Here is a 19195-nt window from a genome sequence, read left to right as displayed (position 1 = left end):
ACTGACCTCAGTGTTTCCAGAGCTCTTTGGTGCTATACATTGTTGAATGCTTCATTGATGCTGAGGGTAGCTGCTACTTCTGTATTGTTTTTTTATAGTGTTCTCAAACTTACAAACATATGGTTTAGAAGCACTGCATCCCTAAACAATGTGTTGGGTCTGGGATCAATTAATAGCAGAGCAAAGGTGAATTCCACTGGGATTTAACTTTTTTGAAAAAAACCCTCACAAATGTATCTTGTTCTGAAAGGATCATAGTTATACAGCACGGAAACAGACCCCTTCTGTCCAACTCGTTCATACTGACCAGATATCCTATGTTAATCTAGTTCCATTTGACAGCATTTGGCCCCTGTCCCTCCAAACCCTTCCTATTCATATACCCATCTAGATGCCTTTTAAATGTTGCAATTGTACCAGCCCCCACCATTTCCTTTCGAGACAAAAAACCTGCAGATGCTGGAATCCAAGGTAGACAAACAGAAGGCTAGAAGAACATAGCAAGGCAATCAGCATCAGAAGGTACAATCCTGAAGAAGGGTTATACCCAAAACATTGACCTGTCCAACCCCTGATACTGCCTGGCTTGCTGCGTTCTTCCAGCGTCCTGCTTGCCCACCACTTCCTCTGGTGTCTCGTTCTATGCACACATTACCCTCTGCATGAAAACATTGCCCCTCTGGTCCCTTTTAAATCTTTCCCCTCTCACTTTAAACCTATGCTCTCTAGTTTTGGTCTTCCCTATCCTGAGAAAAAGATTTTATCTATTTACCCTCTCTATGCCCCTCATAATTGTATAAATCTCCATAAGGGCACTCCTCAGCTTCCAATGCTCCATGGAAAATAGCCTATGCAGCCTCTCCATTTCATGCAAGCCCTCCATCCTTGTAAACCTTTTCTGAAACTTTTCAAGTTTAAAAGGAATTAACATTCATTATTTCAAAACAGCTGATTTGGCAAGAGACATAATTTTGATTTCCAGCACCTTTGAAATTAAAAATGACCTCCCTCTGTGCTAAAGTTCATTAACAAACAGGAAGTAGGCCATTCAGCCCATTAAGTATGCTTTGTCATTCAATGGGATCGTGGCTGGTCAGGTAATCCTGCACTGCACTTTAATGCTTTGATCCAAAACCATTGATTCCCTTATTGATTAAAAGTCTGTCTATCTCAGTCTGGAATATAATTAATGATCCAACCCCTACCACCCTCTGCATTAAGGAAATCCAGAGGTCCACCATTCCCTGATAATAGACATTCCTCATCATCTCTATTATCCATGAGATTATGCCCTCTGGTCTTGGACTCTCCTACAACAGAAAACAGCTTCTCAGCATCTACCCTGTAAAGCATCCTAATACTCTTATACATTTCAATAAAGTCTCCTCTCATTCTTCTAAACTCCAAATAGAATTGGCCCAGGGCTACTCACCCTCTCCCCATAAGAAAGTCAACTAGCAAACTGTCTCTGGACCACTTCCAATGTCATTATCTTTCTCCTTTGATGAGGGGATTTAATCTCTTCATGGTATTCTTGGTATCATCTAATTAGTGCTTTGTATAATTTTAGCAAGACATTCCTATTTTTGTACTCCATTCCCTTTCAAATAAAGGCCAAAATTACACGTGCCTTTCCTATTACTGACTGAATTTGATGCTAGCATTTTGTGACTTATGGATCCCTAAATCCCTCTGTTCTATAGCTTTCTGCAGTCTTTCCCCATCTGAATAGCATTCAGCTTCTCTATTCTTCCTGTCAAAGCGCATAACCTTGTATATTCCCAAATTATACCCTATTTTGCTTTGTATGCTCCATGCATTCCAGTAAAGAGCCATTAATTTTGCCTTTTTACCATTCTTTCCAACTTTGGACCTGTTTGCTGCATTTTTTTTAAATGATTATTCCCTCTATCCCTTTCTGCCTCACTTTGGATACCATTATCCAAAATGCTGCTTTACAATACCCTTTCCTTTAGAAGCCTTCACATTGGCTTGCCAGAACCCAAAAGTATTTTACGATTTGCCAAAATTCACATATATTTTTAGGAGTCTTTAGTTTTGGGTAATGGATTTTCTACCCTCCTATTCAATGTACAGAACAATTTGAACAACATGGAAAGTTTCAGAAGAATGGTATAGCTAGAAGCATTGCAGATTGAAAGTGCCTGTAAAGGTGCTCTGAGTCTAGGTTTTTAACAAGTTCCTGTTCAATGTGATGTGCAATAGAACCAAATATATTTGGTTGCATGTTTGAAACAACAGTGTAGGTTTGTAAGACCACCTTTGCTGTAATAAAATACCCTGGTGCACTTCACAGAATATTCTGGAACAATTGAAGCCAAGCCATTATAGAAGGTGTTAGATGAGATTATAAAAAGCTTAATCGAAGAGGGAATTTTAAAGAAGTGTTAGGAAGAGTGTGAGACTGACATGTATGGAGGAAGGGATTTCCAAAGCTGAAACCAAGACTAATTAAGGTCTGGCTACCAAAGCTGAAAAAATTAAAAAGTGGATGTTCAAGAGGCCAGAATTGGATGAGTTCAGATATCTGGGGATTGTGGAGCTGGGGGAGGTTATAAGAGGTCAGGAACATGAGGCTCTGGCTGAATTTGAAACCCAGGATGAGAATTTTAAAATCAAGATATTGTTTGACTGTGTACTTTGGGGGAACAGGGATATAGTGGAATGGGACTTGGTGCAAGTTAAAAGACAAAGGTGCCAAAGAGCTTTGGATGATTTCATGTATATGGAAGGGAGATTGTGGTGAAACAGCCAAGAGTACAGTGGAATAGTCCAGAGTTAACAAAGGCATGAGTGAGGGCTTCACTAGCAGATAAGCTGAGATGGGGTGATTTGAGCAATGATATGAAGGTGCATCTCAGGGCAAACGTGACACTTAGTTTATTATAGGACTGGTTTAGCTTCAAACCATTACCAGGGAAATGATCGCTTTGAAGCTAACATTGATCTTAGTCTTCCCAATATCTAATTGATGCTTTGGTAGTAAGGTATGGAGCAACTGAGTGCTTATTTTGGTACCAACAAGGCACATGTGGATATTGTCAAAGGAAGCTGGCGGAAAGATAGAAACATTTTGAAGTATTTTGAACTGGTGAAAAGACAGCATGAAAGCAATGCAATCATTTGCTATTTTCTTTTCCATTTCTAAGTAAAAGGATATTGTATTAATTTTTGATGTGTCTTCGTAACAAGGTCCAATGACTTTACATAGGGCTGTTCAGTAGGTTCCCGGGATGATAATGTAATCATTGAAGTGCTGAGGTATATTATGATCATGAAGTTCAGTTGAATCTATTAACAATATTAATACCTGATATCCAGGTTGGTTTTATTGCTAGCGGTTTCTGTCTTATCGTATGGACATTGACTAGACGGCTAGGTAAAAACAATGACTGCAGATGCTGGAAACCAGATTCTGGATCAGTGGTGCTGGAAGAGCACAGCAATTCAGGCAGCATCCGAGGACAGGCAAAATCGACGTTTGTTCCTGATGAAGGGCTTTTGCCCGAAACGTCGATTTTGCCTGTCCTCGGATGCTGCCTGAATTGCTGTGCTCTTCCAGCACCACTGATCCAGAAATTGACTAGACGGCTGTCTGTTTCATTGGGAAAGTAGACTATTGGCCAGGAATCATGTCCAAACAATTGAAATATTTATTAAAGTAAAAAAAAAGTTTTCTTTTCTCAGAAAGCCATGGGAGTTTATATTTTAAACATATATTTTCTTTGGCCCAAGGCAAATTTTTGCAATAATGATACAGTGCTTGGATCCAAATCTTTGTCTCATGGGAAAACATTCTCCTACTATGGAACTAGATTCTATAGGATCATCTCAGCCCGTTTTACATTTTCCAGCACTTAGCTCCATCTGCTGCATGAAATCAGGAAAGCTGCTGCTGTTTGACCCTGACATGTATTCACTGTGGGAACGAGAACGTACTGGAGTCTCCTTTTCCCTAAAGCTTTTAATTTACTTCCAGATACTTTCTCAGGTTTTCACTGAGATGCTGATGAGAATATCCGGCATACAGTGCTCCAGTTGTTTTCGACCAGAAGACGTAGAGAAAGAAATGCACATCTCGGAGGTCACTAATTGGAGCATGTTTAGCATTTGTGCTTGCAGAAGTAATTTAGACCATATTTTGCCATTAGTTTACTGAATTTGCTCAGGGATGATTTATGCATAATAAGGAATGAGATTGGAGCCATGCAGTGAGGAATGCAAGACATCCTATGTTTGAAGTTCTTCTGTGTATTGTAGGATGCTCTAGAGCATGTGGATTCAAATAGTCAATAACTCTTTGTAAATTCTCAGGATGCCCTCAGAATTTCTTAGTGTCGGGTGAGTAAACTTAATGAATTATGTTCATTACAAACTCCAGAGGACGTTGGTTTGATTGAAATCATTTGATATTTAATTGAAGATTTGTTCAAAAACTGGACAGTAATTTGATGAATCAGATATTGAATTGAATGATTGAATTAACTTTGTTGTCACATACTCAAATGAATGCAATGAAAAGTTTCCAAGTTGTCCCTTATGTACAAGGTCCCTTGGTACAGATTCTTCAGTACAAGTTCTTAGGAAAAATCATTAGAAAAATAAAGAAATAAGAAGTCCCACATTACATATTGTAGGAAAAATTAGAAAATAAAGAAATAAAAAGGTCAGAAGAACAGTCTTTCCAACCCAGTCCACACTGGCACCTAGCCTCCAGATAGCTCCAGGCCTTGGCTCCAGACTGCACTGGGCTTCATCTCAAGGTCAGGAATTCACTGGAATCATCTTGAGGCCATGTCAGGCCGCGAGACCTCCAGCCAGGCCAAGACAGTGCTTTGCTGAGCTGAGAGATTGCCGTACCAAGGTGGGAGACCCCCACGCCAGGCTGGGAGAACATCTTGCCAGCCATGAGGATGACATGCTGGGCCGGGAGTTCATCACACCAGGCCAAGAGACTACCACACCGGGCCAGAAGAAGTCCATGCCGGGCTGGGATGGCTCCATGCTGGGCTGGGAGACCGCCACACTGGGCTGGGAAAGCACCGTGTCAGCCTGAGAGACCGCTATGTTGGGCTGAGAGAATGCCATGTTAGGCCAGGAGGGACCACGCCAGGCTGAGAGGACTCCATTCCAGGCCAGGAGGGCGCCACGCCGGGCCAAGAGACTGCCATGCTGGACCAGGAGGACTCTATGTCGGGCTCAGAGACCGCCACGTCAGGCCGAGAGACCACCACATAGGGCTAGGAGGGCTTCACACTGGGCTGGGAGACCACCATGGTGGGCTGAGAGGGCACCATGCCTGGCCGAGAGACCGCCACATTGGACCGAGAGACCACCATTATGGGCCGAAAGGGCACCATGCTGGGCGGAGAGACTGCCACATCGGACCAAGAGACCACGACGCCAGGCTGAGAGGGCTTCATACCGGGTCTAGAGACTGCCACCTCAGGCCGAGAGACACCTTGCTGGGCTGAGAAGGCTCCATGCCGGGCTGAGACACCACCACATTGGGCCGAGAAACCATCATGCCGGGCTGAGAGGGTGCCATGCCGGACCAAGACACCACCATGCCGGGCTAGAGGGCTCCATGCCAGGCCAAGACACCGCCACATCGGGCCGAGAAACCACCACGCCGGGCTGAGAGGGCGCCATGCCAGGCCGAGAGACCAAAGAACAACAACTAAAAATTTTCATGATAGATGCGTTTTCAACTTTAAATTGTTAACATTAAGTTTCTGTAGCCTAATGAGATTCTGATGTTGTCAGAACCTCTTGTTATAACCAACTATTAAACGAAGAAGTGTTTAATTTAACGAAAAAGGAGTTGGCACACTGGTATGCTTTTAATTTTTTTTCATGCCGTGCTTTTTTTTGAGGGGCTTTCACATACTTTCCCATCGTTAACCAGCTACGCTCTAATGAGTTTGGGGTTTGGCTTCTTTCTATGGTATCTGGGTTTAATTAATGTATTTTTGTCTGATCCTAAGACAGTAGATGCTCTGATTCATTTTGAACATTGGGTAAAATGTACATTGTTTCTTAATGCAGTCAACTTAAAACATGTTTGCAAGCAGGGGATTTGTCGTTTTAATTGTAATCTGTGTGTTTCGACATGTCACTGTAAATTTTTGCCTTCCTCCCTAAGGGGTAATTGTTTAGGGGCTGGGTAACTGATAAGGTTTTGAAGATGACTTATGTTGCACTTTCAAAATAACATAAGAATTTTAATTTTGGCAATTTGTAACATGTAAATCTGGTTTTCCTATTGCATGAAAATCAGAAATTATGCCCAAGGATGCAGTGTGAAAACCTCTTTGCTCAGGACATTACAAGCACCCTCCCCTTATTGTCAAAGTGGAGGCAAGTTCTTCAACAGTGACCTATCTAACTTCCTAGATTATTTCAGACAACTGAGTGCTTTAATGAGAACAACACTAAAGTAATGTAGATAACATTATCGATACTATTGCCTTGTGAAATCAACATTGCCAAGATGAATTTCAAAATTCTAAGTGCTTTAACCTTTTGTTACTAATTTCTTGTTTAAGATGTACTATTTATCATCGAACAGACTTTCACTTGATCTGAAGTTCAATAGCAATTCTATGTATAATTGTGTTCTTAATTTGCTGTTGTATTTGTGCAATTACATTAAATCAATCCACATGTGTCACATTTGTAGAAGAATCACCCAAACCAAAGAAGCATAAGCCCAAAAGAAGCAGATATAAGGAGAAGAGAAGAGAAGAGATATTAGGAGGGGCTACCAAATTGGGATTTACAAAAGACAGCAGGAAGATATAGGGGATTAGGGAGGGAGTTCTTCAGAGTAGGCCCTAACAGTTAAAATTAAGGAAAACAACAAGTACTGGAGATCACAGTGGGTCAGGCAGCATTCATGGAGAGTGAGAGAGAGCAAACTAACGTTTCAAGTCTAAGTGACTCTTCATCAGAGCTGGAGTGAGCTGTGGAGAGGACAGCATTTGCTGCCTGACTTGCTGTGATTGTCAGCATTTGTTGTTTTCAGTACAGATTCCAGTATCTGCAGTCATTTGCTCCTCATTAAAGTTAGGGGATGGTTGAATATAGATGCGCAAGAGATGAAGGAGCAGAATTCTAGGACAATTGAAAGGCAAGCAGAATAAATCCTGCTATAAAAATACATAAAGATTCCTCAGGGATATTTTGTTGAAGGGTCTTTGAAATAGTTTACTGTTGCATTTAATGTATACGGTAAAATACTTAAAAAAAGGTTAATCAGCTTTGGGCTCCTATTTCACTGATTAAATCAGCAATTGAATAGCTGAAGTAACTTTCCATTCAATCAAGAAAATCAGCTCTTGATGCAATTTAGGCATTAAAAGAATCATAAAAGATTCTAAAACCCTCAAAAGACTCTACAAAGAATATTGCATGCCGAATGCAAGTTTATTTTATGAGGAAGGGGGAGGAAAGCTACTTTGAACAAGATGCCAGTTTGCTTCAAATATCATGTGGCTACTTAGCCCTTAAATTCTTTGTGTTACTCGGAAAATTATGGAAAAAGAAAATGCAGCTATTCCTGGAGGGAGTCTAGCAATAAAGGACTTTGGCACAATGACTGTTCCATTCTTCCATTCTCTGTTTACCGCAACTGAAAGTTGTGTTTTAAACCTCCCTTTTCCTGGTGTTCAGATGGGAAATCCTTTTCACTGTCTACATTTCAGATCTAATAAAGTTTAAAAGAAGATATTAAGAGAATGTGGTTGAGCTCTGTATGCCAAAGTAGGATAGAATGCTGAGTTGTATATTAAAAATTGTGGATGAGAAATTTACGTCCTCATTTTACCACCTTTTCTTGCCTCATAATGGGGTGTCATTTCACAGGACCTGACAGCTGTGACAACAGTCTTTTGAAGGTAATTGTTGAATCTGTCTCCAACACCCCTTTAGGAATTGAATTCATCATATCTTGCTGCATGAAAATTTTACTTACGTTACTCTGAATTCTTTTGCCAATCACTCCAATCCTGTGACATGTTTTTCATTATCCTATCAAAACAGCTCATATTTTTTAGTACTTTTTTTAGTCAAATCTCTTCTTAGCCAATTCTGTTCTAAGTCTCTCCACAAAACTGAATGTTCACATTCTTGACTCTGCCTCTCAAAATAAATCTCTTCTGAACCTATCGAAGGCCTTGTTGGTATTCCAGGTAGTCAAGATTACTTTTCTTATTTAATGCACACCAGAAAGAAAGGAATTAATTTCCTCCCTGTGCAACAAATGGAAAGGTACATGTGGCGGGGTTTCGTTTTATGGGATATTGGCAAGCACTGAGTAAGCCAGCATTTATTGTCCATCCCTAATAGTCCTGGAGAAGTTGGCAATGAACTGACTTTTCAAACTGCTGCAGTCTTTGGGACGTAAAGACACCATAATGCTGTTAGGAGTCGGAGTTACAGAACTATGACTCAAGGGAGGAACACCAATATAGTTCCAACTTTGTGACTTGGCTGGGAACTTGCAGATGATAGTATTCTGATGCATTTACTGCCCTTGTCTTTCTAGGTGGAAATAACGTTGTAAATTTTGCAGATATCAAATAGTTTAAAAATCAAATCATGTAGTTTCAAAAACAAATCTTCAAGTTCAAGTTAAATGAAAAATATTGCTCCCAATACAGAGAGAGAATGGCACAGGTAATGAGCAAGTTAAAATGTCACAGAGCGGTCAGTTCCATGCTTTACCTCTCTTTCAGGGCACATTGGGACTTTAGGGTTAAAAATCCCGTTACCAAAGGACTTACTGCAACTGCCACTGAAAGCCTGTACTCTTTCAATCCACGCATGTGGATTCCCCCATTCCACACAAGTAAGCCGAGACAAGACCTTTGTCCTTTCCAGACAGAACTAATAGCTGTGGCCCCAACCCAGTTAACTGCCTCCCTCTCCCATTGTCTTACTTCCCCTCCATATTAGCATAGGTATGTGAACCCCCCCCCACACACACACACACACCCTCCCCCCCATTTACCTCTCCTCCATATTAGCACAAGTATGTGAGTTCCCCACTTGTAGCAGGCAAAACCTTTCTGTCTTAATTTGTTTTCATCAACACATAATCATGGAAGATACGATAATCGGTTTCTATAGTCCATTCACACATTATTACAGGAAATCGATATTCATCAGGTTTTGTAAATTCATAATTACCTACTTTAAATTATGTAATGACAATCATCCATGTGACGAATAAGTCTTTGTTGAATTCCAATAAAATATATTGTCTGTGGGCGTAAGGCAGAGATTCATGAAGAAGAGCCACTACAACTAGGCACCCAACTACTTTAGAGACTCTTTGAATCTCTCACCGGCTGTCCAATAATAAAGCTACTGCTGTTGTACAGAAAACTTGTGTCGTCCAGATTTGTGGAACAAAGCAAACATCAACAGTATAGACTACAGTTGAAACAATGATGGAGAAAAACCTTAATGAACAAATTTTAAACTTTATTTCTTTGATCAAACTTTGCAGTGAAATTTGGAATGTCATGCGGTTAATGCACCATAACGAACTACTGTATGAACTGAATCAGAAACTTCCACAGTGGGAGAAACACACTCAATTTTTGACTACATGTGACTCATGCTTTCTAAATAAAAATAGAATTAAAATCTATGTTTTGTTGTCAAAATGAAAATATCTCCGATTATAACAGTACCTTACTAATGTATGCTTTTTTACCTGTACGTGTTACTGAATTAGTGCTGAAACTTCAGGTCTGTCAAAGTTTCAGAAATTAGTCTGTGTTCTGCAGAAGGGTCACTGGGCCCAAACCATTAACTCTGCTTTCTCACCACAGAGGCTGCCACACCTGCTGAGTTTTCTCAGCAGTTTTCGATTTTGTTTCTGATTTCCAGCATACACTTTTATTTTGTTTAGAAATTGGTCATTGCTTTATTGGGGTTAGATACGATGGAGTGATGTTAAGATTTGGAGGTGCCGGTGTTGGACTGGGGTGTACAAAGTTAAAAATCACAGAACACCAGGTTAAATTCCAACAGGTTTATTTGGAATCAATAGCTTTTGGAGCACTGCTCCTTCATCAGGTGGTTGTGGAGTATAAAATTGTAAGACACAGAATTTATAGCAAAAGTTTACAGTGTGAAGCAACTGATAATATATATTGAAAAAGACCTGGATTGTTTGTTATGTCTCTCATCTTTTAGAATGACCATGTTGGTTTCAATTCTTTCAGGCATTCTTATAAGCTAGGTAAGAAGGCCGGAGAGGTAATCTTCACTTAAATGACCCTCTTCTTCTGATGCTTCTTATGTGTTCGTCAGTCCCAGAAGTCTCCCTGCTATAGAAAAGATGTTGTTAAACATGAAAGGGTTCAGAAAAGATGTAAAAGAATGTTGCCAGAATTGGAGGGTTTGAGTTATACGGAGAGGCTGAATAGGCTGGGGCTATTTTCCCTGGAGCATTGGAGGCTGAGGGGTGACCTCACAGAGGTTGCTCAATCATGAAGGGAATGGGTAGTGTGAATAGAAAAATCTTTTCCCTGGGATGGGGGAGACCAAAACTAGAAGGCATTGGTTTTAGGTGAGAGGGGAAAGATATAAAAGGGACCAGAGGGGCAACTTTATCATGCAAAGGTGGTGCAAGTATGGAACAAGCTGCCCAGAGGAAGAGATGGTACAATTAAAAGGATTGTGGATAGCTACATGAATAGGAAGGGTTTAGAGGGCTATGGGCCAAATGCTGGCAAATGGGACTAGATTAGATTGGGATATCTGGTCAGTGTGGACGAGTTGGATCGAAGGGTCTGTTTCCATGCTGTACATCTCTATGTCTCGATAAATACAAAAGTTAGCGAAAATGGATCATGAAAACATATACAGTCTGTATACCCTTTTGAATACCTTTCTAACAGCAGGATTGACCAAGTGGCAGTATTGTTCCCATCCTTCATTATGCAGACAAAGTATATTTATAAACTGAGAAAATTCCTTTTCTGCTTTGCAGAAAAAAAACTCCAAGTGTTTCAAAGGGAAAATAAAGCATAGTGTTTATTACCATTTGTATTGTGGAGACTTACCTGTGTCCACAATTATCATGGTTCTTCCATTTAGCTGAAGAATATCCAAGTCTTGTGCTGTTCAGAAAACCTGTATGTGAATTAGGCCTTTCAATCACACAGAATTTCTTTTAAAAACAAGTATTTTATCTGGTTTCAGGGATATAATGAAGATGAATGATTTCCAAGCCACGTCTCAGCATTAACAGGAGAGGACTGGGATTGTGCACTTTTCTGCTGAATGGTTATTACTCTGCAACCCTATCCCCTCAACAAAGAAGTTACCAGCTGCTAAATCTTTGGGTCTTCAGTCCACACAGACAATATTGTTTTATGGGAATGTAGCTATTATTAGTTGTCACTTTGGTTTAATCTGGAACAATATCAGAGCCATATAATTGATGCTGACTATGAAGCACAAAAGCTCTAATTTAGTTTGTTGTTAAGTGGAAGCATTGAGGTGGCAAGCTGGTACAGTAATGGCTTGTCTGCACCAGTTCGGGAAACAGAATATCAATGTTGTACAAACTGCACAGTGGCTGTGTTTGGTCAGTCAGCTGTGAACTAGTAGCTTGTTTAATCACCTTTTTTTGCTTCCACTATGGTTCCACTCAGAGCTGGTACCTGACTGATTCACAGACACTCTACATGCACACACAGCTGGATGTCTCACTCAGACTAAATATAAGTTGCAGATGTGCTTCTGTAGCTGTGTTGTTTCAGTTTTGAATGAATAGTTTACAGGACTTTTGGGCTTAAGCTTGGGTTCAGATTTTCTTTAGAATAAACCTTTTCTGAATTGATTTTGTTTTAACAACTCCAGCATAACTGCCTCATTTTCAAATGTTTCTCTTGACCACAGCTTCCCCATCTCAATATTTGATTTCTTTCAACTTTTCCACCTTTCTCCCCAATCCCCTAGTTTGGAGTTTCATGCTAAGGTTGCCTCTTTTGGAGTATTGTGGGTGTGCTGCCAGTGAGTCTTGATTCTTTAAATGATGGAGAATAGAGATTAATTTCCCACCAAGTATCTGGATTAGTCATTCCATAAGCATGACGAAGACTCATCTAACAATGGGTGAATTTCGTTCATAATTGATTGGTTCAGTCAGCGGAGCAAGGGGAGTATGTTAAGGTGTCCATTCTATGGAACCTAACAGTTTTAAAGGTGTTATACCTGATAAAGTCCCCATGAAGCACTTTGACATGTTTATATTAAAAGCACTATGTAAATACAAGTTCTTATGTATATATGTAACTCAAACCTCTTTAAATTCCATGATTAAAGTACAATCTGAGAAAAAACACAGCGATTGATCCAAATAGAAAAAAACATGAAAACTATAAGATACAATGACAGAAGATAGGAGAATTTACATTTAATGTAGTCTTTAATATATGACAGAAAATCTTTTGTGAAAAATATACTGATTGTCAGTGTGGTGCTTCAGTGGAAAATTACACATTTTAGTCCTATATCTGAGATAAAATTTACAACAGTATTCCAATAGGATTTGGGTATTGCCAAGTCAAAATTGCCATAATTTCTGCATTACAGAGAAACAAAGTTGAATCTTGATGCTGACAATGCAAAATTTTCAGTGTTACGTAGAGGTCTTGAGAACAAAGAGGGTGCCTAGATCATTCTTGTATTGATATTTCAGACAGCAGAAAAATAGAAAGGTCATACATTGCAGCAGTGCCCCTCATGGGGCCCTGGGAGCTTGTGATGAGACAAATAGCTTACCGGCTAGCTTTATCCAGTATCTGTATCTTCCACTACTTTCCAAGCCCTGAGGCAGATGGGTGTCCTTTTTTGCTGATGGTCTGCCACAATGTATCCCTTCCAATAAAAACAAAAACAACATCAAAATGTTGTCTTCTAGGCTAGTGATTGTGTCTTGTCAGATTCCAGTCATTTTTACAGGTGACATATGTTCCATGATGTTTTGTTGGAAATTTCTTGAATCATGACTGGTCAAGAGCATTTTATTGAAAGGCTCTTATGGTATCAAGTTTTCCAACTTGCAAGTCAAGTTAAATGTATTTATAGTCTTGTTGCAATCAATATTGACTGTGCATACTTTTACCTTCCCTGACATACTTTGTCTACCTTTTGAAGAGTAGAACTTGTGTACTTGAATTTCTTTTAGTATTCTATGGTGCCTTAGAAACACTACCATTGTTTCACTGGCAACAATCTTGATTATTTCAGACTGAGGTGTAATCTAGGAGGACACTTTAACCAAACTACTTGGGATATGCAGGATTACAGGGATTGGGTGGGATGCACTTCAGGGGGCAGTGTGGATTCAATGGGCTGAATGGTCTGCTTCTACACTGTGAAGGGATTCTATGATTCACGAAACTGTTGAGATCAGGTGGAGCACTGCTTTTAAATTCCATTGAAGTCTCTATTGGGCAGGGTGTAACAGCCAATTTGAGCCATCTAGAACCCTATGGGTTTCACACTCATTGGCTTAGGTAAAATTTATTCAGATTTCCAAAGTCTCATATTTAAAAAATTCTTTGTACCATAATTATTTTGGCACCATTCATGGAAGGAGACACTTCATATGCGAAGCTCTTAATAATAATCTTCCTTTTATTTTTCTTCCAGGAATGAGTCTTGCTGCTCCTCTTGCTGGTAGGCATAATTGAGGATAGCCTAAAACCTAGGGCCTTAAGGTTAATTTTCATAAAGTCAACAAGCTGCAGGTGTCAATTGGATGACCAAAGTATTTCTAATCACTTAGGGAGTGGAGGGGACAGTTGTTTGCAAAATTGTCTAGTTTAGACACTGAACCAACTCCCATGCTGCTGCAGAACAGATGTGATGGAATGGGGTGGGGAGGGGTTAGGCAGCAAGTGGGAGGTCTAGGGGAGGCAGGGCGATGGAGATGGGGACAAGCCCACTTTTGCAGAGGCCTGTTCTCAACCACACATATGAGAACCTTCTTGTGATTCCACCCAATGGCTTCATACATAAAATATGCTTCTATAGAAAAGATACCTCCTCCCCACTTCTCTCATGTAGGCTTCCAGCAGTTCATTTAAGGACCACTGGCTAGATTGGCCCATTTTCAGCCAAATGTGGAACAGTGTTCTAAAGCAGCCAGTGAGCCAGTTCATATCATATTCCTGAGGTTCACCACATGTTTGGATTGGGTGCTCTGATACTTGGGTGTTGGTGGCCTTCAATTCATTATCTACCACAGTACGGGTGGGCCTTGAACACACTTCAGAAAGCTCAGTTAGTGCACAGAAATCAGTTTCATCCAAATTTTCTCCTTTAAAAAAACACATCTTTCCTTCCTTGCAGCTTTTCCAGGCAGTTGTATATGGCCGTGGAATTAAAATTGTGATTCTGGTAGTGTCATTAAGCTCACTTATTGACTCGATAATGCCAGTGTTGAGTTGCTTAGAAAATTACATTTAGTTTCAAGGGGGGTTTACTGATGTTGTTTAAAAGTAGTAGTTTTGAGAAAGCCATACAAGTATGTTGTGTTGTTTAACTTAATTAAAATAACCTAAAATCCTTGCCATTTTAAGAGGGAGACACTTGGATGTTTATACCTGTCTCTTGTTTTATTTTAGAGTCTGGAAATTTCCTGGAAGCTTTGGATGGTGGTCGCCAGATCTCTCACATTCGCAGATTACATACAAAAACTGGAGACCTTTCAAGTAAGAATTTAACACAACTTGTGGTTGGTAGTAATGTGCCCTACTAAATTGGTTTGGGGACTGTGCCAAATGGTTTGCTTTCTGGATTGGGTAGAAGGGAATGGTTGCTAATTATAGGTAATGCCATTGTAGTTATGTTGTTGTGTGCTTTTGACCTAAAGTTTGTTATGGAGATAATAGGCTGGATTTTTCAGTCAATGATGAATCATCATGGTTTGCCAATGATCTTGAAGAAAACTGCTATATATGTCCAACGATTTCTGTGGGACATGTTTCTCCCTTCTTGCTATTGACTAGATCCTGGGTACAAGGCAATGGAATCACAGAGCTTCCAGCAACAGTAATATCATCAAGGAGGGTAAGCAGCCAATCACATTGAAGTATTCTCATGGACAGCAAACCAGGGAGACCACTGAATTCTTTCACATGCAAATTTTATAGGTTGTAAAATAAATGATTGAAACATACTCATGGGATTGACGTAGAAGTGAATAGAAATCATAAAGTCCTTAAAAACGTTTCAGAAATGTGAAATTTCTTTGCATAATGGAAAAATTTAGCAGTCAAAAAATATAAAGCTCATATAAAGCCAGTGAGGCTGCTCTTTGTAATTACATACTTAGTACATTGTTAAAAATAGGATTACACCTCATTCAACATAATGCAACTTTTTCAAGGGTTTTGGTTTACATTGATACTGTTAGCGCGGATGAAATAATATCAGTCCGAGCCCAGAGTGCGGTTCAACAATCGGTAAAATTTGTTGCTACAGTAACGCCGGCGGAGACCAACCGAGGTCCGAATCTCAGCTGCTCTGCTCTTCCCGCGTGCAGCTACATATTATATACTTTTAGTTGTCAGGATGTGTGGAATTTGAGGATGAATGGGATGATAGTTACCCATCATCACTGGAGTAGGTGCAAACAGTATGTTTCCTGCCGTCCCAGGAGAGTTGCAGGGCACACACAATAGGGTGCTAATTGGTTTATGTAAAACGGGTCCAGGTATTATCTGCTTGTCTCTCTCTGTGAGGGCAGGGGCTTGCACCCCCCTTTGTTCCCTTGGGGTGTTGGTGTGTATTGGTCTGTCCGTTCCTGTCTGGTGGATGCCGGTCCTTTGTGTCAGGGTGGCTCCGTATCGATGGGTATGGGTGTGTTTCAGTCAGTCTCTTGATGTGATTAGGAGATGGGTTTCCATATTAATTAATTCCGGAGTTTTGGTCCATGAGTCATGGGTAGTGTTGGTCTAGTGTGGATTTTATCTGTCCTCTGTCTCCTATCTCCCGGTCACGTGGGCGGACTGGCAGCTGCTGAGTTCTGTGGGTTTAAAGCTGCGACTGCTGTTTAAAACACAAAATGAATTCTTATCGTTTCCTGATGTAGGCATAGTCCCGTGGCAAAAGCAGGGCGGCTCTGATGCCCGCTTGCAATACAAAGAAGAGACGGTTTTGTCAGTTCAGTGGTTTCATATTGGGGTATCTCATCAGTGTATTTTATGTAGAACAGTGGAATCATTGCCTTCTCGATTTCCACGTTTAATTGCATGTCAATAGACACCAGAAGTTGTTGCTTTTCAATTAGTAATAGCACTGAACACTGATGGTATCTATCTAGACCAATATAGTTATGTCGCATGACCATTTCAGAGTGCTAAACACTCAAGGTTCTTCCAACTAAATCTGAAAATTTCAGACACTACCTTGTAAGTGGATTTACTGGAAGCCATAGTTCAGGGGCAATCATTCATAGAACATGGAAAGAAGAGCCCAACCCTCAAGATTAAAGATTATTTTATAAAACGCTGGAACAGAAGCATAAGATCCATTTTCTATTATTGATGCCCAACATCATGTTGAAAAATGCTCAATATGATGCAGAATAAAATTCTGTATACAATGTTCAAGTATAGATTTTAACAGCACACTGCCACTGCATTAGAGGAGCTTTTCTTGTGCCCACTCTCTAGCCAAGTACCATGAGCTTTCTTAATTAAATTGACAAATTGTATCCAGTTATGAACAATGAAAACCTGTGTGGCATCTTTAGGATAGTGAGTGTTACAAATAAATTCTTGAAGCAGTGGATTGGACAGAGTAAAAATAAGAAGAAGGTATTATGGCAGAGTTACACTTTTAGGAATTCTGAGATGGGGAGAGATCTGGGCAGACAGCTGGATTATGAAATACAATTTCAGAAGAAGGAATAAAAGTGAACCACAGTCTGGAATAGAAGGTGGATGCCAAAGCATTGAGCTGGAGATCATCTTAGGAATATGATTTTACTATACTCAGAGGACTTTCTTTTGAGTGAGTGATGATGAATTTTGAAACTACATTGTTTAAATTGTCATGTTGTACTCTAACTCTGAACACATTGGAAAACCTGCAGCAAAGGTTCACAATAAATAAGATGTTAAAAGTATACAGAAAGATTCAAAATGTATTCAGTGATGCAAATAATTTTTTCAACTTATGAAACAAAAGAAAGGTAAAATTGCCATAGTCCTACCAGACCATGGGGCTGCTTAGAGAGAGGTGACTAGTTGTAATTTAACCTGAGAGCCACCATGCCCCAGGTGAGGGAAGAGGTTGAGAAGGAGAGTCCTTCATAGTAACCTCAGCCAGTATGGACTTGGCATCACTTTGCATTGCAAACCAGCTGTGCAGTCAACTCACACACATCATTGACAAGACAACAAAGTGGCATAAAACTGAGATGTAACAACCAAACACTTCATTGGTTTGACTTTTTATCAGAGTTTGTTTTTGAACAATTTGAGGGAGGAATACAGTTAAAGATTTTTAGTTGGCCTTAGCGTCTTCAGAAAAGAACAAACTATGTGCGGTTACAACTCCTGGTATGCTGTGATCTCGGCTTGAAATAAATCGATGGTTGGGTTGTGTAAATTGCTTGTATGTTGTTGTCTGTGGTGTGTGTATGAGCTGTATGTTTATAAACTGGGTAGAATACATTTGGACTGAGTTATTAAGTCCCAACATTGAGTAGGTTATTGTTCATGTTGTCCAAGCAACATGATATCAAAAGCCTTGGGCTGTACAAGTACAACCCATTTAAATTTTTACCAGTAGAAATTGTGATATTTTAACTTTGCATTGAAGTAGCTTACCATATTGTGTAACACAAGTACTATAAGAGCTTTCTATTACTTATCACACGTCTATCCACAACAATAAAACTGACAAGTGTAATCCGTATGATGAAACATGATAGTGCTTTGACTTATTTATACAGTGCTGGAAATAATGCCATGAGATTTCAAACACAGACTGAATCATCAGCCCTGTTTTCATAGGGATACCATTTATTAAAAATATGCGCAGGTATTTCTCACATTTCCATCTGTTTTGTTGTTTTCACAGTTCAGTTACATAAATCCCACCAGTAATGGGTAGTGCCCCATTTACATTTTTAAGAGTATCTTCTGGAACACACATTTCTTGACAAGTAATAGGACAGAATTTAATTTGTCGTAAACCAGTCTGCTTCCTGGGTCTGCAAAAGTTATGTAATTTGACAAAGTAGCACCAAAGAAGATTAATTTTTCCAAATTCAAAACATAATTTGAGCCTTTGCTCTTAAACCCTTAACTAATAACACATGATTTATCCTCTTTGCACTATCTACTTAAATTCTTGTGACGTAAAAGTGTATGCCCTCATTACCATTCACAACTAATGCATTTCTGGTCACAGCAATTGTACTGAAGAAAACAGAAATACTGTAACAATATTACTTAATGGAGAAAAATAGCTGATGTGACTTTACTGCTAAACAATTGCAAGAATTTTGTGGTCTGAGATTTCATTACTTGGAGCATATGTTTATCTAACAACTTGCTGCAACTTCTACTCCAGGTAGAACAAAATTGTTATTGAAATAAGGCAAACAATACATTTATATAATGCTTTATTGTTTGTCGCACTATCTCCTGTAATGCTTCATACCCAACATGATTTTCTTTTAAAATGCAGTCAGTACTGTTATATAGAAGCCAGTTTTGCTAACTGAAATGTTAATGAATAACCAGGTACTGTATTGGATTCGGGGTGCTGTCAATTGATAGACAATGTTACTGTTTAGTTTCTTTTTGTTTTATAATGTCTTTCACCCCAGTATTGTAAATAAGCAAGACAAGTGAGTAATAAAATTATAAAATCTACAACATATGGCTCAGCTTCACGAAATACAACACAGTATAGGGTCATAAATCTCTTGAAGCTCAGTTCCAGTAGAGATATTTTCCATGTTTTATGAGTTATGGCAGATGGAATGCAAGGCTGTCTCCCATAGGGTAAGCTTAGAATTTGTGTGTGGGATCCTTTTTATTTTAAATATGTGAAAAGAAGATGTATTACGGTTGCTTTACAAAGCATGTATTTAATATTTTGTACTATTAAATAGTATTTTATT

The 19195-nt window shown here is 39.5% G+C and overlaps 1 protein-coding gene across 3 annotated transcripts in view; it reads left to right on the top strand.

Moving 5' to 3' along the window:
- The window catches only part of emid1 (EMI domain containing 1), a 343566-nt gene that overhangs the window by 152185 nt on the left and 172186 nt on the right, over positions 1–19195 (top strand). For all 3 annotated transcript variants that reach the window (XM_043715640.2, XM_043715641.2, XM_043715643.2), the window contains exon 4: positions 14679–14765. In XM_043715640.2, the coding sequence (XP_043571575.1) occupies positions 14679–14765 (87 nt within the window). The remainder of the gene's footprint in view (positions 1–14678; positions 14766–19195) is intronic.

Source organism: Chiloscyllium plagiosum, unplaced genomic scaffold (assembly GCF_037043375.1).
Source record: "Chiloscyllium plagiosum isolate Xiang-an unplaced genomic scaffold, Cpla_swu_hap1 HiC_scaffold_24, whole genome shotgun sequence".
Taxonomy (NCBI): Eukaryota; Metazoa; Chordata; class Chondrichthyes; order Orectolobiformes; family Hemiscylliidae; genus Chiloscyllium; species Chiloscyllium plagiosum.
Note: the sequence above shows the minus strand (reverse complement) of the source record. Positions and strands in the feature narration are given on the sequence as shown.